Genomic DNA, 27,497 nt, shown 5'->3' with positions numbered 1-27,497 from the left:
AAACTTTGTACGAAAACTAATACGTAGCTCTCCACATATTTGTTTATTAAGTCCCTACTTATTTGGCTATTTTATTCTTCATGGCAGCGACCTAGTGAAAGTTATAAGGGTTGATTTTTGTTAGTTATAATCCAATTTGTGGTACATAAGAAGTGCATCCCTTTGGATAATAAATAAGAAATGATAACTATATTTTAACATATGAAAACTAATACGTAGCTCTCCACTTATTTGTTTATTATGTCCCACTTATTTGCCTTTTTTTTTTTCAAGGCAACCACCTAGTGAAAGTTCTAAGGGTTGATTTTTTTAACTTATAATCAAATTTATGGTACATACACTACAAAAAAATCATTATTTAGTGGAGGTTTTTTTTTTCGATCTATGGAGGTTTTCACCCTCTGCAAATTAATTTGCGGGGGTTTTTTAAACCTCCATAGTTAAAGTTGTCACAAGCTATTTGTGGATGTTTTGAGTGACCCCTGGTATCCAAGTTATATTGCAGAGGTTATGTTGTGGAGGGTTTTAACTAGGGATGTCAACGGGGCGGGTAGGGTACGGATACTATGATACCCGTACCCACCCCGTTAACATGCGAGTATCAAAAATACACATACCCGCGGATAGCGGGTATCCATTTTTAATATCCATTTCCTACTCGTTGCGGGTTTTATCCGCGAATATCCGCGTATACGGATTTTTTTGACATCCCTAATTTTAACCTCTTCTATTGGTGTCTATTATTTTGTGGAGGTTTAAAGCCTCCTTTATTTGTAATTACCCACCTGCAATTATAATTTATCAATTAATGAAATTATCTTTATAATAATAAATAAATAAAATTTGTAAATTTGTAAAGTACACAAAAATTAACCAAAATTAATTTTATTGATGATTTGATAAAGTATTAACAATTACAATGTAAATATATAAAAAGTACATAATTTTGAAAAAAGAAAATACATAATGTTATAAATATAAAAACTTTGGGTTTAGAGTTTAAAGTTATTCAAACAAAGATTAATCTATTGATCCCTTCATTGTTCCTCTTCCTAATCGTATGTCGATTCTTTCTAAAAAGAGAAAGATAACTCTTTCAATCCAACTACACCTATTTAGCCACCATCCAACAATCTTTCCTCTAACATACCTCATTTTCCGGCTCAGATTCACATTTTTTGTCATTTCCCAAAATAGGGTGTCCAGATTCTCACAAGCATTTACACTGTCCCTTCTCCACCAGCCCTTTCATTACTACAGTTGATATATCCCAAAGTCAAAATACATTCACTACCTCTTGGATAGCACTTGCATTAATATTTGAAAATTTAGATTAATTTTTCCAACAATTTCAACCATGTCAATTACCAAGAGTGACATATCCCTCATACAGCAATAAAGGATGAGGTATCCCAAGAGTGTAAGGACTCAATAGCATTAGGAAGGCCATACAAAAAAGAAACTTGGAAGAGACAAGTGATTGAGTAATATACCTTTCTATCTGAAATTGAATTCCTAGAAGCAGCCTTGCTCATGATGTTTTTGTAGTATTGTGTAAATGGAGTGTTACCATTTCGTTTTTCAACCTGCCAAATCAGATGTTTGATTAGTTTAGTCACACAAATATGACTGACTCAAAGATGAATTTAAGGGACAGATAACCTGAAGAAATGATTCAACGGACTGATGATCCTTTGGTGAAAAAGGCACCTCTTCTCTTTTCTTCTGCACAAAGTCAATATTTATCTCCACCTGAATTTACCCAACACAAACAGAAAACGCAAAAAGAGATGGATGAGACGGCTATATTTAAATTTTGTTTTTTTTAAAAAGGACAAAGGGAAGGGCAAAAATGCTTAAACATCAAGCAAGGGAAGGCTGCCAAGAAATGACATACAACACAAGTTTATCTACACTCTTAACAGAACTTACAGCTATGATAGCCAGTTTGCTATGTGATAGTGATTTAAAGATTCAACTAGCCTTACATACATTCAATTAAATCTCAAAGTTCAAGATGGCATGTAATATACTCTAAATAGACAGACAGGAAAACATTATTGTTTTTCTCACCTGGTCAATGAAATGCTTGATAACACGTCTGAAACTCTCAGTAGAAATTTTCTCAAAGACCTTCTTTAGGTGTATAAGTGGAGCTGTCGCTAGCTCAGGAAAAGATATATGATAACTCCATTGAGCAAAGTGCTCTGAAAGGAGTTCAATCGCCGATAATACACACTCTTCTTGAAAGCCACGTGATTTTAACCAATGCTTTGGAAGCTGCATTAAATTTAAACTGTAAACTACAATGAAGTAGATGGTCCAAATATGTGCTAAGAATTCAGAGGCCGTGTGATATTGGATAAGTATAATTTTTTAAACTAGAAAAATTATTAAGTTGGGGGCGAGGAGGCTATTAAATTCATCTCTGACCTTTACAGTAGACATAGGTTGCAATACTTTGCCGGGTTTCCAACTATCCTTGGCAATTTTGTATTCTAAAATATCCAGCACCAATGATGTAATAGGGATGAAAACCCCACTAGAACCAGAAAGATTATTAAGCCATTGGATACATCTGAGTCTCAGTGGTAAATATCTAGGCCCGGGAAACAGGAGGGCAACTCCATTTATAATCTGTACAATCATATAAAGCAATGGCTGAAGATCATAGTCATGTATGCTAGCTGATATTAATGTAACCCACATATCAATGCAATTGATGTACTGCCAACTGCAAATTGTTTTAACCACCTCCGTATACAAAATATAAGGCAAAATATCAGAAAATTTACCTCACCATGGTAATATAATACTTGCGTGGAAAGTTAATTCGTCAATTGAATGTTTCATTAAACATAACATTAATAAAAGGAGGCCATCAATATTAAAATTGTTTGAAGCTTACTTTCTTCTTGGTTTGCCACCCTTTCTGCAATATCTTACCCAGATGCAATATACATGTCATTGCTTTGTTTGATGACTTTTGCATATCTAAACAACACAGCTCCACAAAGGAATTCCTTAGAAAACGAATATGTTCAAACTTTCGCTCAACAGATTGAGAGTTACTAATAAAGGCTTTGTATGTTTTGTCCATTTTTTTCATTAAGACAGCTACTTAGTGAAAGTTATAAGGGTTGATTTTTGTAACTTATAATCAAATTTGTGGTACATAAGAAGTGCATCGCTTTAGATAATAAATAAGAAGTGATCACTATATTTTAACACTTTGTACGGAAACTAATACGTAGTTCTCCACTTATTTGTCTATTTTTTCTTCAAAGCAGCCACCTAGTGAAAGTAATAAGGGTTAATTTTTGTAACTTATAATCAAACTTTTATCCATAAGAAGTGCATCCTGTTGGATAAAAAAAAATATTTTAATAAAGTTTAAAATTTTGTACGAAAACTAATTGGTAGTTCTTCACTTATTTTTTTTATTATTCCCACTTACTTGTCCATTTTTTTCCATTTTTTTCTTCAAGGCAGTCACTTAGTAAAAGTAATAAGGGTTGATTTTTGTAACTTATAATCAAACTTGTGATATATAAAAAGTGTGTCTCTTTGGATAATTAAAAAGAACTAATATATAGCTCATCACTCATTTATCTATTGCCAACAATTTTTGTAAGTCAGACTGGACTCAATGTTTCTATCTGTAGTATCAGATGGTTTATTTCCTTCAAGATTGAATGTCCTCGTGATACATAAGAATAAAAATGGCTAAGGGTACAAAAGCGTGGGCTCACACTCCCTTCCCCTTGGTATTGGATTTATATATGGATATGGCAGAGCTTGTTACTTTTGTCCCCTAGATAAATTCAGAAATAATGAGTAAAATTTCCTTTTCAAAAGTAAGAGTGTAACGTAGGTGTGACATTACTTCGTCCCGAAGATGAAATGAACGAATACATGCTGATATTACAGATTTATGGATACTTGTTGTGGATGAAATATTTAATATATAAAGTAATAATACTTTATTATGATAATATGTATAACTTTTTATTTTAATAATGTTTAATATAATTTAAATTTAAATTTACATGATAATAATTTTATATTTATAATATTTAAAAAAATTATATTTTTCAATATATATATATATATAATACGTATTATGTTCATTATTTTTAAAATAACTGTTAATATATCATATAGATATTATATCTGAACAGCATAGTTCATAATTAATGGAATTGGGATTATTGAAGTGTATTAAAGCAACAAATTTCAAAACAATAGATTGTTAGTATTTCTCTTACAATTATTGAAGAGACATGTGATTAATCAATCTACTAACTATAATTTTTATTTCTTGTCAATAATAATAAGAGACTGAGATCAGGTAACTGACATATTGCAGTAGGACATCTTTTATATTATCAGCTAGTTATTATACATAACAAAATAGAAATGATATTTTGATAAAAAAAAAATTGACAAACTTTGATAAACAATTATTTTTCGTGAAATAGACTCTAAAATTTGTTAATTTATTTTTTTAACTTCTATAAAAATATAAAAAATTATTCTATTTACTAACTTTGTCAATTTTATCAACAAAATTTTTGTATAGCAAAATTATCCATAGTGTAAAACATTATAATTATAATGAAATAAATATATTCTAATAATTAAAAATACTGAAAAATATTTTTAATTTTGCATCTTTCATCCTTTTCCTTCTTTGAATCATGTCTATTTGTAGCATCATGTGACATTCATTGCTTTAAAGAATTAGACACAAGTTGATTGTGTGGGCTGTGGATGAAACGTGAGTTTGTTTCGCCCAATAATTCTGACACTAACTTACTACTTACGGTAACTCCTAAAGACAATTAACCCAACTTTATTTCATGTGATATGCTCGTTGTAGGGCTTAAAGACAGACTAGACAGAATGAAATAAATCTATGCAATTTGGCAAAATCATCCCATCTCATAGACAATTGAGAATTATTCTTTTTAATATATATATATATATATATATATATATATATATATATATATATATATATATATATATATATATATATAATTGTCTCAGATCCTTTGCGTATGAGCTTTGAACCATGAGTCAAGGTAAATTACTTTGTACTTCCTTGTATCTAAATATGAAGTCTCTAAGTTATTGTTCCTGCAGAAGAACAAACAAGAAGTCAGGCACAAGAGTCATCTTACCATGTAGTCCGCTATCTCCTCAGTTGGCCTCTTCCCATTCGATAGATGTCGGCTTGAACCCAAGAGGGGTTAACTGCAGAAGAATCTCCGAAGCTCAAGTAAGTCAAAGCTCTCAGGGAGTCAAATCAGTAATTAATGAATGCGTACCTTTAAATGATGGGGTCCACGTGTATTTATAGAACATTAATGACGTTTGACTATCGTATGGGCTGGGTTTTGTCTTGGGCTCCAGCTTGGGCTCCAGCTTGGGCCATGAGTAGGCCTGGTCCTAAAACAGGTCTTAGAGGTCTATTGAAGATAGGGTATTGATGTTGGTTAACTTTCTAGGCAGGTAGTCGGTTTCGACCGGCTACCTGCCTAGATGGCTTGTGCTGGTGGTGTCCGGGTACTAGATGATAGGTGGTTTTGACGTGTATACTGTTTACTTGGTTGAGTTTAGCTAGGTACGGTACACCAGTCCCCCAGCCTTGTCCGATATGGGTTGTCGGTCAAGGATGATATGTGTTGGTGAACTAGCAAAACCGGCTAGGTGTGATACACCAGTCCCCCAGCCTTTAAGTGTGGTGAACAGTGTTAAGGCTTGGAAGTGTCAGAAGGTAGGTGAAAAGGCGTCAGGTGGTCACATCGTTAAAATTTTGGCGGGAAGAGTTTTAGTCGTTTGGGATCGTGGACTATAAATATGGGTTTGAAAGCAGCTGAGGGTTCACTTGGTTCATTTGCGAGTTTCGAAATCAGAGATCCTGTGCGCATCATATTGTCCGACTAGTTCCCAAATTCCGCCGACATCTTTCCGTAAAAACGAAAACAGGTATGTCTAGTAGCGATAGCTCATCGTTATCTGCGTCTAGTAGTAGTCAGAGTACTGAGTCGGATAGGAGTAGAGATGACCAGCTTCGTGGAGAGGGTATGAGTGCTGGAGTTGGCACAAGCGAGATGCCAATGGAGGTGGTGAGGGAGGTCCGAGAAGATCCTCCTGAAGAGCTGGAGGAAAGTAACTGGCCGGCTAAGGGCAGTTATGCGTGGGTTGCATCCGATGTTCGTGACCAGTCATCATTGTTTAGGTGGTCTCGTCTGCTGAATTCTTGGCTAAACTGTACACCCGTCATATCTAGAGGGGTCAGTGGAGATATTGTTTCATTGGAAAGAGTGAGTGCCATCGACCGGGTATGCCACGGGCAAGAGGTGGCTACCGAGAAGTTCTTTTATATGTACATGTGCCATTTTTCTCAGCTTCATATACGACTACCTTTCGACGACTTTACTATGGGCGTGCTGCGGGCTTTGAATGTGGCGCCTACTCAACTACACCCTAATAGTTGGGCTTACTTACAGGCCTTCCGCATTCTGTACGAGTCGTTGTACTTGGAGCCTTCACCTTATGCGTTCTTGTATTTCTATGATAAGATTATCATAATGCAAAATGTACCGTACCTAGCTAAACTCAACCAAGTAAACAGTATACACGTCAAAACCACCTACCATCTAGTACCCGGACACCACCAGCACAAGCCATCTAGGCAGGTAGCCGGTCGAAACCGACTACCTGCCTAGAAAGTTAACCAACATCAATACCCTATCTTCAATAGACCTCTAAGACCTGTTTTAGGACCAGGCCTACTCATGGCCCAAGCTGGAGCCCAAGCTGGAGCCCAAGACAAAACCCAGCCCATACGATAGTCAAACATCATTAATGTTCTATAAATACACGTGGACCCCATCATTTAAAGGTAACCCCTCTTGGGTTCAAGCCGACATCTATCGAATGGGAAGAGGCCAACTGAGGAGATAGCGGACTACATGATAAGGTGACTCTTGTGCCTGACTTCTTGTTTGTTCTTCTGCAGGAACAGTTATGTTTGCAAATTTGTCATGCTTCTAATTACAGAGGCAATCCCTTCAGCAATATAAGGTCATTAAACAGATTACATAGAAAAGTATAATTCATCTTCAAAATTCTAAACACCGGGGTTCGCATCTCTTAAAATCAACTAGTGCAAAAACAATAATGATTTGCATTTTAAGAATAGGTTAATACAGTAAGCGCAGCATCCATGACATTGTAAACCGCAATAGGTGCCCTAACTTGTTTGTATCAACACGAAATGTCGATAAATAAATTCTAAAAAAAGAGATATCTAAAGCTGTGTCTCTTCTTCTATTTTAAACCGTCCAACACCACCAATTGTAATATTACACTTTTGTCCCCATCTCTTTTTGCTTGTTAAGAGTGTTTCAAGTGGACTTTCGAGTGAGAATTCCACTGCAATAGCATCCATATTATCGATGTTCCTGTTAATAAACTAAGATGTTATAATGTATTTCATCACTAAAGTAAATAATGCCAACACAGGAGGAATAATAAGTCAAGCCAAGGTCGTTTCAGAATAATAATGGACCGAAAGGCTAGAGGACATATAATGGCGTACAAGATTCTTTTCCTTACTTTAAGTATTTTGACTTAGGGGAGAGCAGAAAGAGAGTAGCAAATAATGTTCACAACGAAAAGACAACTGAAATAGTCAAGCATATTAAATATAAAGATGTAAAAAGAAAGCCTGAAAATCGACACCTATAATTAAACACGGGAAGCGTGATTGTAGAAATATAATTGACAGATAAAACACAATAAAGACAAATAATTTAACCCGTCTCAATTTGATAGGGCACGAGAAAAAAGTATCATACCTGCAAATATGCCAACAGTAGTTAGATTCTTAATCTCCATTGTGTGATAAATTAGGTATTCTGTCAAGAAATGTCCCAATGCATAGATGAATGACAAGAAAGTAGCCAGGTAGAGAGGCTTATTTTCAAGGTTGAATGCGCAAATATAGCAAAGGGTGCAGGTCAACAATGTCCAAGTTCCAAATGTGCGCCCATGAATTTCAGTCACTACAATAACGAATAAATTGGTCAATTCTGATAATTTTGAAATTCACATGATTATGTTTAAAATTATAATATATATATATATATATATATATATAAAAAGCTGTAATGAATGTTGTCAGAAGTTGTAAAATCTATTCTCATATCAGATGTGTAACAAAACTTTATCGTATAATTTCAAAAAGGTGAAAACAAAGTCTATTCATACAGTCGAGGACATTACTTACGGTAAGAACTCAACTAAACTTAAAAATGCAGGCTTAGTTATTTTTACTAATTGGGTGATCATGTCATAAACATGTTCCATGGGAGAGGGTTAATGTAGATAAAAGGACTCAGCATTTTTTATCAGCTTTTTTTTGTGCTGGGTATGTATCCAACTTGAAGCAATATATACTTAGTGGATGTTTGGTTTAATGTGGGATCAAGTCCAATTTGATCTATAAGCAAATGCTACTTTGAGTAGTTTACATTTTTTACATTTATAATGTGAATTTAAGATTCCAAACGCGATACCAAACACACTCTACATCACGAGTATCCTAAATGTGGTAAGAGAACGTGGATCCTAAATGGCCATCCAAACACACTCTTTAAATTCGAAAGATTCATATGCTATAATTGAGACAACTTTTTTATTCAGGAAAGGATATGTGTAGCCTTGGGAAGATCATGTGAACGAATTTCAAAACCACGTTGCCAAGGTTCAAAAGCTGACTCTGGCCGGTTAAAACCAGGGCTCAAAAAGGTTGTGCAAGAAAATGAGATGCAGTGGACAAGATGATAATGGCATTTCATGGGTCAATTGCTTCCTTCATCCACTCCAAAATTCTAAAACCATGCTTTACGATGATGGATAAGGGCCAATTTATTTTCCCCTTATATTTTTTGTGCAATCAGAGTCTACTAATTTAAATTATTCATATTTACTTCTCATAGTCTTACAATTATTCAAACTAAGTCTATCGTCCCAAAATTTTACAATTAATCAAACTAAGGATGTAACATATTTTATATATTAGTAAGACAACAGTGCACATACAATATCTAAACCAATAAAAAGTAGACAGAGTAATATAAGCCATTTTTAATGATATATCATACCTTTGGTACAAGCCAGTTAATTATTAGATGAAAATATAGTCACAAAATTGTAAGAACTAAATGTGACCAGCTAAAACTAAATATCAAAATTATAATTCAGAACAGAGTGTTTCATCTTCCTCTCTTCTCATTAAGAACCTCTCCCTCAATTTAAACTCTTTTGTGTACCTTGCACAGCCCCCAACTAGTTGTCAGCTACCTTCTTGGAAAACTAAACAAATTTTTTGAGAGTAGAAATCAAATACATAATGCACAGCAGTTAACCCAGGCAATTACTTCAAGTAAACTAGTAATATAAAAATCAATAACGCCTCCTGCATTGCCAAAAAGGAGTTCATATTTTTCAAAAAAGAAAAAACTGAAGAGGTTGCGTGATGCATACACATAGTTAGCATGGAAAAAAGGAATTCCAGAAATGAAGATGCAACCAATGTAGAGCCTATTCTAGAAACATGATGACAGCTTGTGAAACGCAAAAGGGCGAACAACGACATTTCCTTGTGAAAGCCAAAAAAGATGAATAACAATATCCGGAGCATTGGGATCTAGAAGATCTCATTGCCATACATCGGATCTAACGCTTCGATTATCTTGTCTACCTCAGAAAACTCATTAAATCTAATGACACAAGCACCGTTGCAGACGCTGAAACAGCGAGAGTACGCAAATGAAGTAGCAGAACTCACTACACACTCAACCGACAGTATCTACCATTGAAACGAGTGAATATCTACTTACAACTACAACTGATTGATGTGAGTGAATGAATCAATGGCCTAAATCTGTGTAACGAAATGCGAAAGCAACTTTGTGTGTTGGAGTAAGATGAGGAAAGAGAAGAGTTAGTTACTTGTGGTTTTGGAGAAGACGGCGAGTCGAAGAGCCCAAATGTCGAAGAAACCGAACCACACCGAAGCCAATCGAAGCGTGCCCACCGCTATCAGCCACCATCCCAACGCCTTCATCCTCTTCACTGAACTCTCACTGCGCCTCTACAGTCTCCTCTGTCACTTCAACTTCACTTCCCTAAAACGATGCCGTCTCAAACAACCCCAAACCCGAAAACTTGCAACCTAAACGTGGTTGTGAATACGCAAACAACAGTTTTAATTACTGTTCAGTCCTTAGGAAAATTAAAATTTGAAATTTTCATAGAAAAAATAAAGGAAAAATATGTTTTTTTTTAAGTTTAACTTACAATTGAAAAATAGTTATTTGTCCAAACTTATATTTCGTTTGTTCTTGTATTTTAAAAAATTTATTTTAGTCCCTATATATTTTTAACTGCATGAAAAAAATTTCAAGACAAATGGTAGTACATGTTATTTAATTTTGATCTGTTCCACGTTTTACACGAATAATTTAAAAGAAAAAGTTGAACATATGAAACGGAAACAGTAAACATAAAGTATAGACAAAAATAGATTCACGTGACTTTTCCATTATTATTATTATTATTATTATTTTAATTAAACTATTATATATTAATAATAATATTAAATTATTATTACAATATTAATAATATTATTAATATTATTCAAATTAATAACATTATATAATAATAATCATAATTAACATATATATATACAATATATATATTAATAATGTTATTATTATTACTATTATTATTTTATATTATTAATATATAATAATATAATTGAAATAATAATAATAATAATATAATAAAAGTAAAATTGTAGTTGGATGAACTTAATTTTGTCTGCGCCGTATATTTACTATTTAGACCTTTATATGTTGGATTTTTAGTTTTTCTATTTTCTTTTAAATTAATTACGTAAAGTGTTGACTATGTTAATGTTTTATTTTATATAAATGAAAAAATAACACTTGGCTCTTAACCGTTCTAACTCTCACATGTTAATACTGGGAAAGAGAATAGAAAAATATTATAGAACAATTTGTAGTGAGAAAATAACTTTTATAAATTAAAGTATCACTAAAATATCATTGATGAATTTCTTTTACCTTTTTAAAAGTAAATTAATCGAGTTTCATTTATAAAAATTTACTCATACTCTTTATCTATTTTCTAGGTCTTTAATATATATAGCATAATTTTCCTAAAATTAACCCATTTTAATAATTTTAAATCAACAATAAAATAATTAATGTATTAAATTAAGTTTAAAAATACTGAAAAATCCTTTAACATATTAATTATCAATCATTTATATGTGTACGTAAATATAATCGGTAACCAAAATATTTTACCATTAAAAAAAGCAAAAAACTGGGTCGAACTTAATTGTTTCCAAATGAACATACTTCTTTTTCTTATTCCGAACCGAACTGCTTCTAAATTTCATTTGAGGGAAAAAAATAAACTAATCAAAGCATAAAACATTTAAACTAATCAAAGCATAAAACAATTAAACTAAACCAAAGTATAAAAATCGGACCCATTTGTAATATGGTAACACTCTTCTATTTCCAAACTTCCTTTTTCTTATATTATAATTGAATTCTAAACCCATATTATAATTGAAAGCTATCCAGAATAAAAGATCTCCGACAGATACTTAAGAAAAAGGCCTAAATCATAATAAAACCTACAAATAAAATATTCTAGTTAATTATTCCATCTTCATATGTGATGTGATGTACACTCAGCAGAAAGAGTAGTGTTTTTTCTTTTAATCAAGATTCTCTAATAGTTTTTTTTTATGTTGTTCGTATATTGAAAATTAGAGAGAAAATATGGGCTTGTCCAACTTGTTTAAATTGGTTTATGCACAATGCATGTTAACCGGCCCGCCTTGCATTTAAAATGTGGGCTAAAATGTTGATTTTTTTTCCCTTGTAGCACGCTTTTTCTAAAATATTTCCTGGATAGCATACTGGATACAATATTTACAGGCATAGCACGGTTTTATTTTACGTTTAGAATTCGGTTTCCGGGCAACCGAATTCTAAATCTAATTTTACAATTTTTTTTTTGTTATACCAGTCTGAATTTGGTTCTCAGGGACCCGAATTCTGTACTGGTTTTTTTTTTTTTTAAATATGGAAAGAAAAAGTTTTTTTAAAATAAATATAATTAATTTTTATTTTTCTTATTAATAAAATAAAAATAATTAAATAAATTATTTAATATATAATGTTTAATGTGGTGTTGTATTATTTATATTTTAATGTTTATTAAATATTTTAAATTAAAAAATTTGTTTGAAATACGAATTATTTTTTATTTATATATTTATATTTTGATTTGTTTATAAGAATTTTATTGATAAAATATTTATTTTTACACAAAAATAAATAATGTAAAATTTATGGTTAGAATTTATAGTAGGTATTAAGTTTAAGGTAAATGATATATTAACATCCATTTATTGAGAACTTCACTCACAAGTTGACATTTTATTGTCATTTTCTATTTTATTTTTAATTTTTTTGAATTTTCACGTTGATTTTCTTTGGAAGCAAGCAAAAAGAGAAAAAATAAAAGGTGAAAATGCAAATTGGAAGGGAAAAAGCAGAAAGTGTGAAAGGATGTGTGAGACCACTGTGCAGTATTTTTGGTTACCCATGACTACATAAGTGCTAACCTGTGGTATACATTTTGAACATGTGTGAAAGGATGTATAAAACTTATTTCAATCTTCACTCTCTTCATTATCAGTGGGGAGTATATGTTGGTGAGTCAAGGAATAAAATTTTTGTAATTTAATTAACAACATATGAATTCATTCCCTATGTGCCAACCCGTGACTTAATAAATGGTAACCCAGGTGCAATGTTTTGCACATGAATTTTTTCTTTCTTCAATAACTTCAATAGTGGCACTTTCATGCCTTGAGTTCATATGATAAAGTTAAATCTTCATACTCATATTCCTTCAAGTGAGTCTAGTTTGTCCCTATTTGTTGTTTGGAAAAGGAAAATAAAGGTGTATATATTTCTTATTCACTACCATTGTGCAGTATTTTTGGTTACCCATTGCTACATAAGTGCTAACCTGTGGTATACATTTTGAACATGTGTGAAAGGATGTACAAAACTTATTTCAATCTTCACTCTCGTCATTACCAGTGGGGAGTATATGTTGGTGAGTTAAGGAATAAAATTTTTGTAATTTAATTAACAACATATGAATTCATTCCCTATGTGTCAACGTGTGACTTAATAAATGGTAACCCAAGTGCAATGTTTTGCACATGAACTTCAATAGTGGCACTTTCATGCCTTGAGAAGTGTGACAACTTTGTTCATATTTAGTTATCTTTCATATGTTTTAACATTGTACTTTAAGATGGTTGAACTTGTTCACTTTATCTAAAGAAGTTGTTGTTCACTATTTAGCAATGAAGCATTTGGAATGATTAAGTTCTTGCATTATTGATATGCGAATTTGTGTTAAAGATGGCAAACTCTTACAAACACATAAAGACGACCTAATACATATGTAATACAATATTAAAGTACATATTTGTCCTTTCAATCACCGTAGTGGTGTCCAGTTCCACACCGAGGTCGACGCCTGTTTCTGGTGGGGTTCCTCCTATGCACTTCAAGTCTAGGTTCTTCAACCAGTGAAGGTTGTCGTTCATGTTCCTCATCAGGTTCATGATCATCATTTGCAGCAGATGATGATGCTTGTGTGTAAGGATTGTGGACGTAGTAAACTGAGTCTTGTTGTGGCTGATGCAGACCTTCAAAGAAATTTGGACTTTGGGAATATGTATGCAACCACGGTTGTGCAGAAGGTGGAGTTTCATCATAAGTTGCAAACATACTTGGTATGCCTAGTTCTGAGTTTGGTGAAACTGAATTCCTTGTTCCCTCCATACCTTGTGGTGGAGGAGGAGTGTTTAAGTCATGCGTAGTTTGTGGTGGTGGACGGACATTTGTCGATGTTGATTGACAATGCATTCTAGGATCATTTAACATTTGTGGAACTGACAAATATAAAAATGAGTTTGAAGTATACCATGACATGTACTCCATTGTGTGTTGAAGTGGGCCAAGCATCGGTACTCCAGTCAACGTAAGGTCACGCCGGTTATTCCATACATGTATCCATTGCGAATGTCTAGTAACCCAGTTCTCATCTTGTCGCCCCCTCATGTCTACTTTATGTAAATGATCAAGGTTGTTGGGTTCTTCAGGGATGTCCTGTGATAGGCGAAATTGTAACTTGATCCTGTCGGACTGGTGCCATTCGACAATTGCAAAACAAATTAAACTTGTGCATGATGTCCATATTGCTTGGTCGCGATATGCTCCAACATCAATGATAGAGCCCAATCCTTCATAAGGAACCCAAACAAACTACAACAATCATTGAAAATGTCAATCATTAAGTTACAACCACTTTATCGGTACACAAATCTATAATGTTACCTGATTTTGTTGCATGTGAACTATCATTGCTCGGTATCCGACTAAATCATTGTGGGGGACATTTCTGTAGTTCAATACTCGATCGCCGCTCCATTGGCAAACTAGCGGGAAAGTTGGTGGAACTCTTGAAATGGGTGCAAGAAAAGGCATGTGAAACCATGCCCATGATTGTAACAACGAAGCACATCCACCCATAGTCCTTGCACGTGCATCGGTTGCTCTGCACATCTCCCTGTACAAGACAGCCAAACAGGCTGAACCCCAACTATATCTACTGGTTCTTCGAAGATTACTCAAGTAGTTCAAGTACATTAAATGTACTTTATTTCCAGTTTTATCTGGCATTAAAACACCACCTATGATTCCTAATATATAGGCCCTAGCATGTGCATGAATGACCTCAATACTAGAATTTTCATCTATAGGCAACAAATTATCCCTTAACCATTTAAGTTTTATCATAGAACCGACAATGGATTCCCCCTTTACTGGTGTTAAACCTAATAAGTTATCACACATCTCGTCCCAATCCAACATAGTTGGACCAATGATAGGATGTCCGTCAACACAAAGACCCAATTGAAGTGACACATCTTCCAAGGTTATGGTGCATTCTCCAGTTGGAAAATGAAATGTGTGTGTTTCAGGCCTCCATCTTTCAACCAAGGCAGTGACTAAACCATGGTCAACCTTTAGATGTCGCAATTTAGCCACACCGCCAAACCCTGCTTCTTGTATTACAGGCACAATACTTGGATGAGGTTCTGGCATTGAGTGACAATAAGACGACACAATGCTCCCTTCCGTGTCCTAAACCAAAAAAATAAAAAGATGTGATTATTTTTAATAATTACGTGTGTAAATTAAAAATGCAATTAACATACCCGAGCAGAAATGTATGTGGCACTGTGTTGTTGTTGTTTCCATAACAACATCTTGATAAACTCTTTGTAGATTTGGTTACGATAACTTGAATTGAAAACAACAACATTCGACATTTATAGACGACTCAAGACTTGCAAAGGAAAACATTAACCGTTGGATTACACAAACAAATGACATTCCTTACATGTTTTTTGCACAACATGATGGTGACTAAAGCCTGCCGATGTTGGTGACTAAAGCCTGTATGATGGTGACTAAAGTCTGCATGACGTTGACTAAAGCCTGCATGATGTTGACTACACAGTGCAGAGACCTTTTCAGAACTATGGCCCAAACAACGAAATATTTGTGAATACCAACATATTTTATTTAATTTTACATAAATTAGGTTCAGAATAGGTGCTCAGTACTAATAAAGGGTCATTAATGTGAATCTGACAAGGGATTAATGTGCAAGGACAATAGGTGCTTAGGTGTAAACGGGGGTGTACACCGAATTCAAGTGAATGACTTTGTAAATTATATTTCTTGTGTTAATGACAATAGTGTCTTATGGAATCGAATGAATGACAGAAGTTTAAGATACGACAACAAATATTAAACCATAGATAATGTCCTTCAAAAACAGGTACTTAGTACTTCAGTAAAAGTTCCATTACACACAAATACTTTTTTTACATTGCACACACCTAAGTCTTTATTGGAAATTAAGTACTTATGACAAACATTACTACACATAATTTAAAGACTTCCATAAACACATAACGAACTAAGCCTTAGTCATCGACATTACTGGTTGAAGTTGAGGTTGTTGCAAATAAATTGTCACCTTCAGCAGGATGTAGGGTCACGGAAAGCTTCATTGGGAGATCATGTGGGAGTGGAAGGAAGAAGGCAACCATGTCGCGAACATCATCATCCGTAAGGAGCTTAATTGTTTCATACTGGTCCCAACGTCCTAACACAGGCTTGTGAAACCATACATCTTTGACTCTTTTTCCTTGGCTGCAGCAACGATAGCTTGCAATTTCTTCTTTCAACATTTGTAAATTCATAGTAGTTGACACATAAAAAGCACAATTAATGCGACCTTCGTAGTTAACAGCAACAAGAAAACTATTGTGAATGTTATTTTCGTGATGGAGCACCATCCTTGTTTTGGTAATAAGCAGTTATGGTTGTGAACTGAACGACCTAATAATTTATAAGCGGATTGGTTACTTCATGGTCAAAAAAAATGTTGACCCCTGCAATAAAGTGGGTTCACGTGACAAAGTAAAGTGGGATAAAGTCTGATTAGAATTCATCGTGCAGTGTGTATATGAACTGTGTCTGTGATGTTGCTTTCACGTGATGACATTGACTAGAGCATGCTACTCATCAGGTGCAGTGCTTTTTATTATAACCTGACATATCACATGCGAAATAATTAAAGTTGCAACACATAATAAAGATCACTACAAAACAAACCACTATCAAAAAGTCATTGGTTGATCAGCAAAGTGGATCTAAATCGAGTCCGTTCGATTTGTCTACTTTGAATCTAAACCATTAACATAAACAAACAAAAATTGTCATTGTTGTATCCCACGCTGAGCTAATGAGGCTATAAATAATGTCCTTCATAAATTCATTCATCAATCCAATCAAGTCAGTGCGATATCACTCCTACCCCTCAATGACATCTACAACATTCACTGTGTTGGTGTACTACTATGGCAGCATCTATGCTGAAGATAACTATTCTGATACATACATTAGCTCCAAGACGGCATGGGTGACCATAACAAATACTATGACGCTGTCCCAACTTAAGCAGGCAATCCTCAAGGAATTCAATGGTGCAACGTTGGACGACTATGAAGTCGACTTACGTTACAGGTTACCGATCTTCATATCGGGCGACATTACGCACTATCGATCTTGTACGATGTGTGGAGATGACGATGTTGAGTCCATTTTTTACATGGGAACGACAAAAGCATGTCATCTTCCAGTTGAGATAATGACCTTTATTACAACAAAGCATAGAAGTGCAATCCCTGACGAAGTTTATTTTGAATTTTCTAATAACTTCAACATGTCCCTCAACTTAGATTGAGGTTTATATTTTCTTATTTAAAGTATGTAATTTTCTTTATGACGTTCTTTTTCATATATGTTTATGCAACTTTTAATTTCAATGAATTTGAACTTACATAATGGGGATGATGAAATGTTTATCTCTTATAAAATGTTCTCAAGTCACATGCTAACATCGAAAGTCGTGCCCGTCACATGGGTTCATAATAATTTGTGCCACTCACATGGGTACATAAGAAGTCGTGTGAATCACATGAGTACATAAAAGCTCGTGCCACTCACATGATAACATTAAATCTCGTGCAAGTCACATGTTCACATAGAAAGTCACATGATAACTTTAATTTCGGTATAAAAGACTACCATCACTTTCTAAAGTCACAATCCTAATCTTGCAATTTCTCTACACTTTGAAAAATCATCGAAAGTCAGGTTCAACTACAACCTAAGATGGAAGGGTCAATGTTTGTCTGTGTATACGACGATGGAGAAATCGCTAGTGACGCTCAAATTGGTGCCTACTTTGCATCTACAAAGACAATCATGATCTGCATCCATAGAGGTTTTGGCTTATCCAAACTTATTCGCATAATACTGGAGAAGGCAAATAGAGATCCAAGGGATGGAGTTCCAGTTATTCACTTTAAATTTCCGACTAAAGTTTGTGGCCAACATGTGACATACACAACCACTCAGATCCAAGATGACGACGACTTGGATGGCGCTTTCGACATGATACATGCCACCCCAACTGTTACATCTATTGAACTCTGCACCACCTACAACTCAGGTACGAGACCTTCTGAAAATATTTCTTTAACACATTTTGATGCGCAACATCCACATCCAAACACTGAACCACGACAACTATTTGACCTTAACACTACCTACCTAGGGGATTGGGGAAATGATATACAATCATATACCGAACTATTAACCGGTCCGTCTACCTCAAATATTTTTCAAACTCCCGCACGTCACAACAACCAAAGGTCCTCTCCTCCAGTTATGGTAGAACTTGAAAACCTAGGTCTACCTCCAGCATCCTTAGACGCATTTAGTGAAGATGAGGACAATATACTTTTTAATGAACATGATGACCATGACCAAACACTAGATGTCCACCCCATACAACAACAAGACCCTCACCCTCAGACACATGTCCCCTATAACCCACCACAACACTTCCAATTCTATGAGGAATACAACCCAAGCCCACACCAAGAATTCCCAAACGCATATGACCACCACACAATGTTGAATGACAACATTGACCACGATGTTGGTACACTGACCCAAGGAATGAGGTTCCAAACAAAGGAACAACTTCTAGATGCTTTAAATAGGTACCACATAACAAACCATTGCACCTACAAAACGACACACTCAAACACCACAAGGTTGAGGGTGCAATGTGTACAACAGTTGTGTCCTTGGAAATGTCAAGCAATATTACGTACAAGGGACCAAGTGTGGGAAATTAGAAAAGTTGAAGGTGTGCACACATGTGCCACACAACTCATAACGCAAGACCACAGACACCTGAGCTCAAGAATAATTTCTCAACACGTAAGACAAATGGTGGAGTCAGACCCATCCACACCAATTACAACAATAATTTCTTCCATCCAGACCTCTATGGGATATAACACAACCTACAGAAAGGCATGGTTGGCGAAACAACAAGCAATTGAAGATGTGTACGGAAACTAGGAACAGTCATACAACCGATTGTCGTGCCTACTACAAGCCATGCAAACTTATTTGCCTGGATTTGTATACAAGTTGAAAACCAGTCCAATTACAGACGGGGACGACGTCCTACAAAACCAACAACACTTTCGAAGGGTGTTCTGGACATTCAAACCATGCATTGATGGCTTCTCATTTTGCAAACCAATAGTGCAAGTCGATGGGACCTTCCTTTACGGAAGGTATAGGGTCACCCTTCTAGTAGCTGTTGCACAAGATGGGAGAAATAACATTTTCCCCATCGCATTTGCTATAGTAGAGGGTGAAACCGCTGAAGCTTGGTTTTTTTTCCTTAAAAACCTAAGGACACACGTTACGCCTCAACAAAATTTATGCTTAATGCCAGACCGCCACAATTCCATCAGTGCAGCATTCAACAGACCGAGTAGTGGCTGGACTCAAGGGAACTGTGTGCAAGTGTTTTGTATTCGACACATTGCACAAAATTTTACAAAAAGATTCAAGAATACAACTCTAAAAAAGGACCTCATCAACATGGGTAAGTTATTACATGTAAATATGTCATTTTCATTTTTTTGGCTGTCAATTATCCACACCCAATATTAACTCATAAATTATTCTTAAAATTATATTTGCAGCGTACGCATTGACGGAGCCACGCTGTAACTACTACTACAACATCATTAGAGAAGACAACTCAGAAGCAGCAGCTTGGGTTGACCAAATTCCAAGGGAACAATGGTGTCTTGCATATGATCAAGGAAGAAGGTGGGGTCACCTAACAACAAATTTGGCTGAAGCAATAAATTATGTCTTGAAGAAGACAAGAAATTTACCAATTTCATCCATAGTATTGGCCACGTACACCAGGTGCAACACATACTTTACCAAAAGAGGTAGACAAATAACTACAATGCTCAGTGCTGGTCATGTGTATTCTGAATATGCGACGAACTTCCTACAAGATGCGGACTCCAAGTCCAACACGCACCATGTCCTTGAATTTGATAGAAATACCACAAGATTTAGAGTGGAGGAGATGGTCAATCCCAGAGAGGTTCGTCCGGTAGGAAAATTTGTAGTCAGGTTAGATGAAAGGTGGTGCGATTGTGGAAAGTTTCAAAAACTACATCTACCATGTTCACATGTTATTGCAGCTTGCAAGCATGCACATCACGACTTCAGCATGTACATAAGTCCACATTACAGGCTGGATGTCATCGTCAAAGTATATGACAATTTATTTGGCGAGTTAAGACATGAAGAATATTGGCCACCATACCAAGGCCCACATGTTTGGCCTCATCCTGCCACAAAAAGGACTGAGAAGGGTCGTCCTAAATCAAGTAGAATTAGGACTGAGATTAACATTAGGGAAGGAAGACAATCAAGAAAGTGTTCCTATTGTAGAACTGAAGGACACACAAGAAATCATTGTCCTAATAACCCTGCACTTTCATGATCTGCATCAAACCACTTAGTTTATGTTGTACTTTGATTTGTCTTCAATAAATGTAAACTTCATTCAATTCAATGTCACATCTTTTCTTATTATCTTTTATTCTTACTTATTTTACATAAACCAAAAACATAAAAAAATTAATTTCATATATAATAATAAAATCGTTTTAAATTATTTTAATTATTTCCTTCATTTCTAAATTAATTTAGACAAATTTACAATGTTTAAAATATAAATTTTTTAACAATTATCCAAAATTAAAAGAAGCTTATAATTCCAATTTTTGTTAACACATTAAAAAAAATTCATACTTCACAAATTATGAAACAAAATTTAAAATTAAATTGAATTTTATATTTTCAAATTACACATAAAATCACTTACTGTACAATACAAATTCATTTTTTTAATTTACAAATTCATAAACACAATAAATAATTCTTTATTTTACTATTTTTTCAAATAACACCTCAAATAACTAATAAAACATTACTAATTCGATTTTTTTAATTTTTTTGACTCTTATCTATTTAAAAAAAATTAATTATATCAATTTTAAAATCAACAAATTCAAAAATAAATAAAATTATTTTTTTTCTAATAACTAATAACACATTTATAATTCTATTATTTAAAATAATTTATTTAATTATTTCTATTTTATTAATAAGAAAAATAAAAATTAATTATATTTATTTTAAAAAAACTTTATCTTTCCATATTTAAAAAAAAAAAAAAACCAGTACAGAATTCGGGTCCCTGGGGACCGAATTCAGAATGGTATAACAAAAAAAAAATTGCAAAATTGGATTTAGAATTCGGTTGCCCGGAAACCGAATTCTAAACGTAGAATAAAATCGTGCTATGCCTGTAAATATTGTATACAGTGTGCTATCCAGGAAATATTTTATAAAAAGTGTGCTACATGTGAAAAAAAATCCTAAAATGTTTGGCCTGCTCCGCATGGCTGCAAGATCGCGAGCCAATCATTTTTTTATTTTTTTTTTAAATTTTTATGTTAAAATTTTCGATGTTCAAAAAATTAAAATTTTTAAAAAGTTCAAAAAATTAAGTAAAGATTTTGGGAGAATTTGATGATAAATTGATAATTTAAAATTTTCATCATGTTCGTACTATAACATGCACGATCTATTCTTTAAATTTTAGTATAGTAGAAAATACATAATACCTATGTATTTTTAAGTCATATAAGAATTTGAAATGTTAATGCAAAAGTCCATAAAAAAGAAACTGATATACACAAACGCAAATTTTTTTTGTTTTATTTTATTTTTAAGAAGTTAAAAGTTAAGCAAAGACTTTGGGGGAATTTGATGATAAATTGATAATTTAACATTTTCATCATGTTCGTACTATGATATTCACGATCTATTCTTTAAAATTTAGTACAGTAAAAAATATATAATATTAATTTTTTTCAGTCATATAAGAATTTGAAAGGTAAATGTAAGAATCCATAAAAAAAGTAATCGATATACACAAACGCAAATTTTTATTTTTTATTTTTAGGAAGTTCAAAAAATTAAGCAAAAACTTTAGGGGAGTTTGATGATAAATTGATAATTTAACATTTTCATAAAGTCCGTACTATGACATACACGATCTATTATTTAAATTTTAATACATTCAAAAATACATAATACTTGTCTTTTTCAGTCATATAAGAATTTGAATCGTTAATGCAAGAGTCAATAAAAAAGTATATAATATACACAAGTGCAATTTTTTATAATTTATTTATTATTATTATTTTATTTATGCAGGCTAGCAGACCAACCTGCATGGACTGCGGACCAACCCGCATGGGCTGCGGACTGCGGACCAACCCGCGCGGGCTACGGACCAGCCCGCGTGGTTGCTGGCCGATGTGGGTCGGGCCAATGCGGGTCTCAAGCTCACTATCCTAGTTCGCCCCGTGTTATTTTTGTTGGTTTGCGGGTTGGTCCAACGAGCCATACCCATATGGCCACCTCTATTGAAAATATATTGTATTGATATTTTTAATATATTTTTAATATATTTTAAAATATCAAAATTAATGATAATCAATGTATTATGAATACACAGTAGAGAAACAATACCAAAAAATTCAGCAAAAAATTCAAATTCGTTTTTTTATTCTACTTTCCATTTCTTTCTTCGGTTTGATATCAATTAGCATTCATTTTATGAGATTTGAGATTTTTCCTCTCTACATTGAATATATTGTTGAGAATATTACTTAATATCTTTTTTATTTAAATTAGTTTTTAGAAAATATTTCAGTTTTAGAAATTTGTTATTATTTTAGATTAGGAGTGAGATATTCTAAATATTTTATACTTGATATTTGTTATATTTTGCTCTATATATAGAGTATATCAATAAAATACAAAAACATGTTCCTCCGTATAACATATCACATATATCTCTCATATATTTCATATCTCTCATATTTTCAAAAGCCCTAAAAATCCCAACAACTGGTATCAAGAGCCATTGTTCTTACTGCCGATAGAATGGAAGGAAATATGAATATGTCACACGTCGCTATTCCACTCTTTGATGGTGAAAGCTATGATCTATGGGCGGTAAGGATGCAAACATATCTAGATGGGCTAGATCTATGGGACGTTGTGGAGGAAGATGATGTTCCCTTGTCTAAAAATCCCACCGCGGCTCAAATGAAAGCGCATAAAGAAAAGAAAACAAAGCGCATAAAGAAAAGAAAACGAGAAAGGCGAAGGCAAAATCATGCTTGTTCGCAGGTGTTTCACAAATGATTATGACCAGGATCATGACTCTAAAGTCTCCCAAAGAAATCTGGGAATACTTGAAAGCAGAATATGAAGGGAACGAGAAGATTCGAGGCATGAAAGTTTTAAACTTGATAAGGGAATTCGAGATGCAAAGAATGAAAGAGTCAGAGACGATTAAAGAATACTCAAACAAATTGTTGGATATTGCCAACAAGATAAAATTGTTGGGAAAAGAGTTTCCAGATTCCAGACTTGTTGAGAAAATTCTGGTGACGGTGCCGGAAAGATATGAGGCATCTATTGCTTCCTTAGAAAATACAAAAGATTTGTCTACAATCACCTTTACAGAGGTGATACATGTCTTGCAAGCACAAGAACAACGAAGATTGATGAGAGAAAATCATGAGGCGGTTGAATGTAATTTAAATTACACAGAAGATAATGCTCTCATAGTCAAGAAAAATAGAAGGAGCAAATACAACAACATACAGGTTTTTCCATCTTGTCCCCATTGCAAGAGAAAAGGTCATCAACCCAATTGGTGTTGGTGGAGGCCAGATGTCAAATGTCACAAATGCAGTCAATTGGGACATGTGGAAAAGGTATGCAAATCTAAAGATTCTGAAAAAGATGTTCAAATTGTGGAGAATAAATCAGATGAGGATAAATCAGAGGAAGATCTACTATTTACAACATCATGCGTCCAAGGTAAGAATTGAGAATGGAGAACAACTTGCTACAGGAACAATTTCAATTAAAACTCATTCAAGATCAAATTAATTTTTGATGTCTTATATGTTCCTGAGATTACCCAAAATTTGTTAAGTGTTGCTCAATTGTTAGATAAAGGTTATAAGGTCTCCTTTGGAAATAAAGTATGTGTGATAAAAAATACTAACAACATAGAGGTATTCAAAGTCCACATGAAAGACAAAAGATTTGCGCTGGATTTTATGAAGGAGGAATTTGCTATAAATAAAGTGAGTATGAAAGAAGGATCAAAATCAGAAGATAAATATATCTGGAAGAAAGTAGATGTCCAAGTGAAGAAAGTAGATGGAGGTTCACATTCTAATATTCATAAAAAGTCCAATGCCACTCCAATGAAATCCACACCGAACAAAGAAAAAGAAAATGATCTTGATATAAGAAGAATTATGAAGGATGATGCTAAATTGAAGAAAGATGTGATGCCATGGAAGAAGGAGAAAAACAAATATTGCAAGCACAAAAAAAAGATGGAGAACAAATCTGAAGATATAAAATAAACAGATATTAAGCAAGGAGGAATGTTGAGAATATTACTTAATATCTTTTTTATTTAAATTAGTTTTTAGAAAATATTTCAGTTTTAGAAATTTGTTATTATTTTATATTAGGAGTGAGATATTCTAAATATTTTATACTTGATATTTGTTATATTTTGCTCTATATATAGAGTATATCAATAAAATACAAAAACATGTTCCTCCGTATAACATATCACATATATCTCTCATATATTTCATATCTCTCATATTTTCAAAAGTCCTAAAAATCCCAACATATATATATATATATATATATATATATATATATATGAAAACATAATTATGCTTAAATGTATGAAAAAAAATAAAATAATGAAAATGGTTATTAGAAACAGATATCTCAATGAATTCATTCTGATATTTTAAAACTATGTTAACAACGATGAAGTAGGTGAGATAAAGATGGGAAGAAAACATTTCCAAGGAAAAATAATCACAGTAACGATGAAAATATGAGATGGGGCAGAGTTTTTTTTTTCCACTTTAAGTAATTATTAAAAAAGAATCTAATGTGACATACACTGATCTAATCATAAATATTTTCTTCCTCCAAAGTAGTTCATACAAATTTAAAAATGCATTAATCCAAATAAATAAAAGAAAATTTGAATTATTTCAATAGTAAATTTAAGAGAATTGTAATTTGTGTAAAAGTACAAGGCGAAACTATATATTATTCACATGAATGTCAATCGCTAGTTGTTCCAATTAATCACGATTGATGTACCCTGACTTCTTGTTTTGTTTCGCAATAACAATTTGTAGAAGAACTTATCCATAAAAGCACAATTTTCTTGTTTTTTTCGGGTGTAAAATTATTATATGCTTTCACAAACCTGGATTTTATTGGAACATTCTGAGTTTGTGAGCTGGACACAGTTATAACCATGACGACGACTTGATGAAAGGTCATCCTTATCCATAATGATATTTTTAGAAATTATTTTCTGATAATGTCATATGTTAGAAAAAAAAATAATAATAAATACAGTTGTTAGATCCCACTCATGATGACTCATTTATCTAAGTCAAATAACGGGAAAAAAATCACAAATTGAAAAAAAAAAAAAGAGGTCTCGTTAATTCTAAAGTTAATTAATGACTACATTGGATAACTCTTCACATAATGATAGTATTAAAACATAAAATTGTTTTTGAGACTATTTTTCTCAAAATGCTATCTCTCAATAAACGTATTTAAGATAACAGGCTTCAAGTACAAAAATTATTTTTTTCCCACGAAAAAAAAACATATTATACTTCATGTTCTTTCACTTGCTTCCATTGGGGTTGTTGGAATGTTATAAGGACAATGCAGGTGGGTTCATGTAGAATATTGGATTCCTTATTTCCTTTTGACTTTGTCTTGTGTCCTTATGTTCCTTATTATCGTGATAGAATATACTCCTTGAAGAATTTTTTTTTTATCATTCAATTTTAACGAAGATTTAAAGTTTAGTTGCCACTGAATTTTATCTTGTTTATTCTTCATGTCATGTAACTATGCAAATTACTTTTTTAGATATGATGGTATTATGTTAGGAATAACAGAATGAATCGTACATAGAAAAGTTGACATCATTTGTTAGAATTAAGTGTTTATTATTAGACAAAAAACTATAACAGTTAATTACGGCGCAACTCTTTTTATTTAAAAATGTAATCCAGTCAATTTAGTCTTTATCCAGAATAATTAATGTTACTTGTAACAATTTCTCCTTCAATACTAAAAATCTCACTTAGAATTATGACTTACTCCATATATTTTTCTGTTACGGAACAATTATATAACCCGCAACATTATTAGCATAATTTAAAAAATAAATCTATTTTTTTACCGAGGCATTTTAACGGCAAGTTAAAAGTTAACTTTTAAGAGAGACCCCAAAATTCAACGATAATAAATGAAATTGAGTTATGTATAGCAAGTGGGACAGTCATAGGTAAAGCTTGAGTAGTTTACCCACTTCTCCCATTCAATGCATAATAAGTTGGTAGGAAGTTAAATTAGCACAACACAAGGCTAATTATGTGGATTAATATCATTATTAATTAATATACACGAAATAAAGTGTCACTAACAATGCGGAATTTTGGCAATTTATAAAGGTAGGCGATGTAGCCAAGGAACATGGCAGATGTAAGAAAATCCCCTGTTTTAGTGCGGAATCAAAAACACCACGAAGAAAAATTTATTAACAATTCAAAATGGACCACCTGAAACAAGAATATAGAAAAAAGTAATTTTGCTTTTCTGGTAAACGTAAGAAACTCATCCCTAATAATACGAGTTTATTTGAAAATAAGAGATTAATCATAATGAATAGATTGAAAGTAGAATTACGTGAAAATAGGAAATTCGTAAATAATAAATATTATTTGTCTCAGATTTCATTTTATTTACAGATAAGCGGATTAATCTGATTTATTTTGTCTTCTCTTATGGCATGAAGGCGATAACACGGTGGTGTATTGTTGTGGTTCTTGTGTGAAGAAGTTCTTTTAACAACCATTACTCGAAATTCCTCTTCACTTTCCAATAAAAGGCTGTTACATGACACACAACTTGTGGGGACCAAAATAACTTAAACCACACCCTACACCTGCCTTAGCTTCCAAGTATTCACACACACACAATGTTAAGTTCTGCTCTGCAACTTCATTATTCAGACCCTGTCATCACCACTAAGTGGTATAGTAGCAGTACACACCCTACTCTATCTTCCTTCACCCACCACAACCT

General features: G+C 33.3%; 5 protein-coding genes across 5 annotated transcripts; 2 read left to right on the top strand and 3 right to left on the bottom strand.

Moving 5' to 3' along the window:
• Positions 1-894: 894 nt before the first annotated feature.
• LOC114163701 (protein REBELOTE-like) lies at positions 895-3,115 on the bottom strand. Its single transcript, XM_085666443.1, has 6 exons — positions 2,909-3,115; positions 2,434-2,754; positions 2,074-2,280; positions 1,663-1,752; positions 1,494-1,586; positions 895-1,254 (listed from the first exon to the last, which is right to left on the bottom strand). The coding sequence occupies exons 1-6, from the start codon at positions 3,107-3,109 to the stop codon at positions 1,252-1,254; spliced, it is 915 nt and encodes a 304-aa protein (XP_085522569.1). The 5' UTR covers positions 3,110-3,115; the 3' UTR covers positions 895-1,251.
• Positions 3,116-7,175: 4,060 nt separating this feature from the next.
• On the bottom strand, positions 7,176-10,268 carry ERG28 (ergosterol biosynthesis protein). The gene is made up of 3 exons (XM_028046674.2): positions 10,030-10,268; positions 7,872-8,078; positions 7,176-7,475 (listed from the first exon to the last, which is right to left on the bottom strand). Exons 1-3 carry the CDS (start codon positions 10,142-10,144, stop codon positions 7,408-7,410), a joined length of 390 nt encoding a protein of 129 aa, XP_027902475.1. The 5' UTR covers positions 10,145-10,268; the 3' UTR covers positions 7,176-7,407.
• A 3,369-nt stretch (positions 10,269-13,637) lies between these two features.
• Positions 13,638-15,314, bottom strand: LOC114163604 (serine/threonine-protein phosphatase 7 long form homolog). Its single transcript, XM_085666804.1, has 2 exons — positions 14,544-15,314; positions 13,638-14,471 (listed from the first exon to the last, which is right to left on the bottom strand). The coding sequence occupies exons 1-2, from the start codon at positions 15,312-15,314 to the stop codon at positions 13,638-13,640; spliced, it is 1,605 nt and encodes a 534-aa protein (XP_085522930.1).
• Positions 15,315-19,742: 4,428 nt separating this feature from the next.
• Positions 19,743-20,685, top strand: LOC114163700 (uncharacterized). The gene is made up of 2 exons (XM_028047995.2): positions 19,743-19,761; positions 19,862-20,685. The coding sequence occupies exons 1-2, from the start codon at positions 19,758-19,760 to the stop codon at positions 20,683-20,685; spliced, it is 828 nt and encodes a 275-aa protein (XP_027903796.2). The 5' UTR covers positions 19,743-19,757.
• Positions 20,686-23,204: 2,519 nt separating this feature from the next.
• On the top strand, positions 23,205-24,163 carry LOC114163699 (uncharacterized). The gene is made up of 2 exons (XM_028047993.1): positions 23,205-23,431; positions 23,479-24,163. The coding sequence occupies exons 1-2, from the start codon at positions 23,205-23,207 to the stop codon at positions 24,161-24,163; spliced, it is 912 nt and encodes a 303-aa protein (XP_027903794.1).
• Positions 24,164-27,497: the final 3,334 nt, after the last annotated feature.

This window comes from Vigna unguiculata, chromosome 9, assembly GCF_037176805.1.
Source record: "Vigna unguiculata cultivar grain cowpea cultivar isolate G323 ecotype 2 chromosome 9, ASM3717680v1, whole genome shotgun sequence".
In the NCBI taxonomy this organism is placed as follows: Eukaryota; Viridiplantae; Streptophyta; class Magnoliopsida; order Fabales; family Fabaceae; genus Vigna; species Vigna unguiculata.
Note: the sequence above shows the minus strand (reverse complement) of the source record. Positions and strands in the feature narration are given on the sequence as shown.

Bases quoted from the DNA above. Each gene is read 5' to 3' on its own strand.
- ERG28 (XM_028046674.2), bottom strand. From the start codon at position 10,144: ATGAAGGCGTTGGGATGGTGGCTGATAGCGGTGGGCACGCTTCGATTG. The intron at 8,079-10,029 runs GTAACTAACTCT...TCGTTATTGTAG, and splicing joins CGTCTTCTCCAAAACCACAA to TGACTGAAATTCATGGGCGC. The intron at 7,476-7,871 runs GTATGATACTTT...GTTTATTAACAG, and splicing joins TACTGTTGGCATATTTGCAG to GAACATCGATAATATGGATG.
- LOC114163699 (XM_028047993.1), top strand. From the start codon at position 23,205: ATGGAAGGAAATATGAATATGTCACACGTCGCTATTCCACTCTTTGAT. The intron at 23,432-23,478 runs GCAAAATCATGC...GATTATGACCAG, and splicing joins AGAAAACGAGAAAGGCGAAG to GATCATGACTCTAAAGTCTC.
- LOC114163701 (XM_085666443.1), bottom strand. From the start codon at position 3,109: ATGAAAAAAATGGACAAAACATACAAAGCCTTTATTAGTAACTCTCAA. The intron at 2,755-2,908 runs GTAAGCTTCAAA...TTGTATACGGAG, and splicing joins GGTGGCAAACCAAGAAGAAA to GTGGTTAAAACAATTTGCAG. The intron at 1,753-2,073 runs GTGAGAAAAACA...GGGTAAATTCAG, and splicing joins TCAAGCATTTCATTGACCAG to GTGGAGATAAATATTGACTT.
- LOC114163604 (XM_085666804.1), bottom strand. From the start codon at position 15,314: ATGCCAGAACCTCATCCAAGTATTGTGCCTGTAATACAAGAAGCAGGG. The intron at 14,472-14,543 runs GTAACATTATAG...TGATTGTTGTAG, and splicing joins TTCACATGCAACAAAATCAG to TTTGTTTGGGTTCCTTATGA.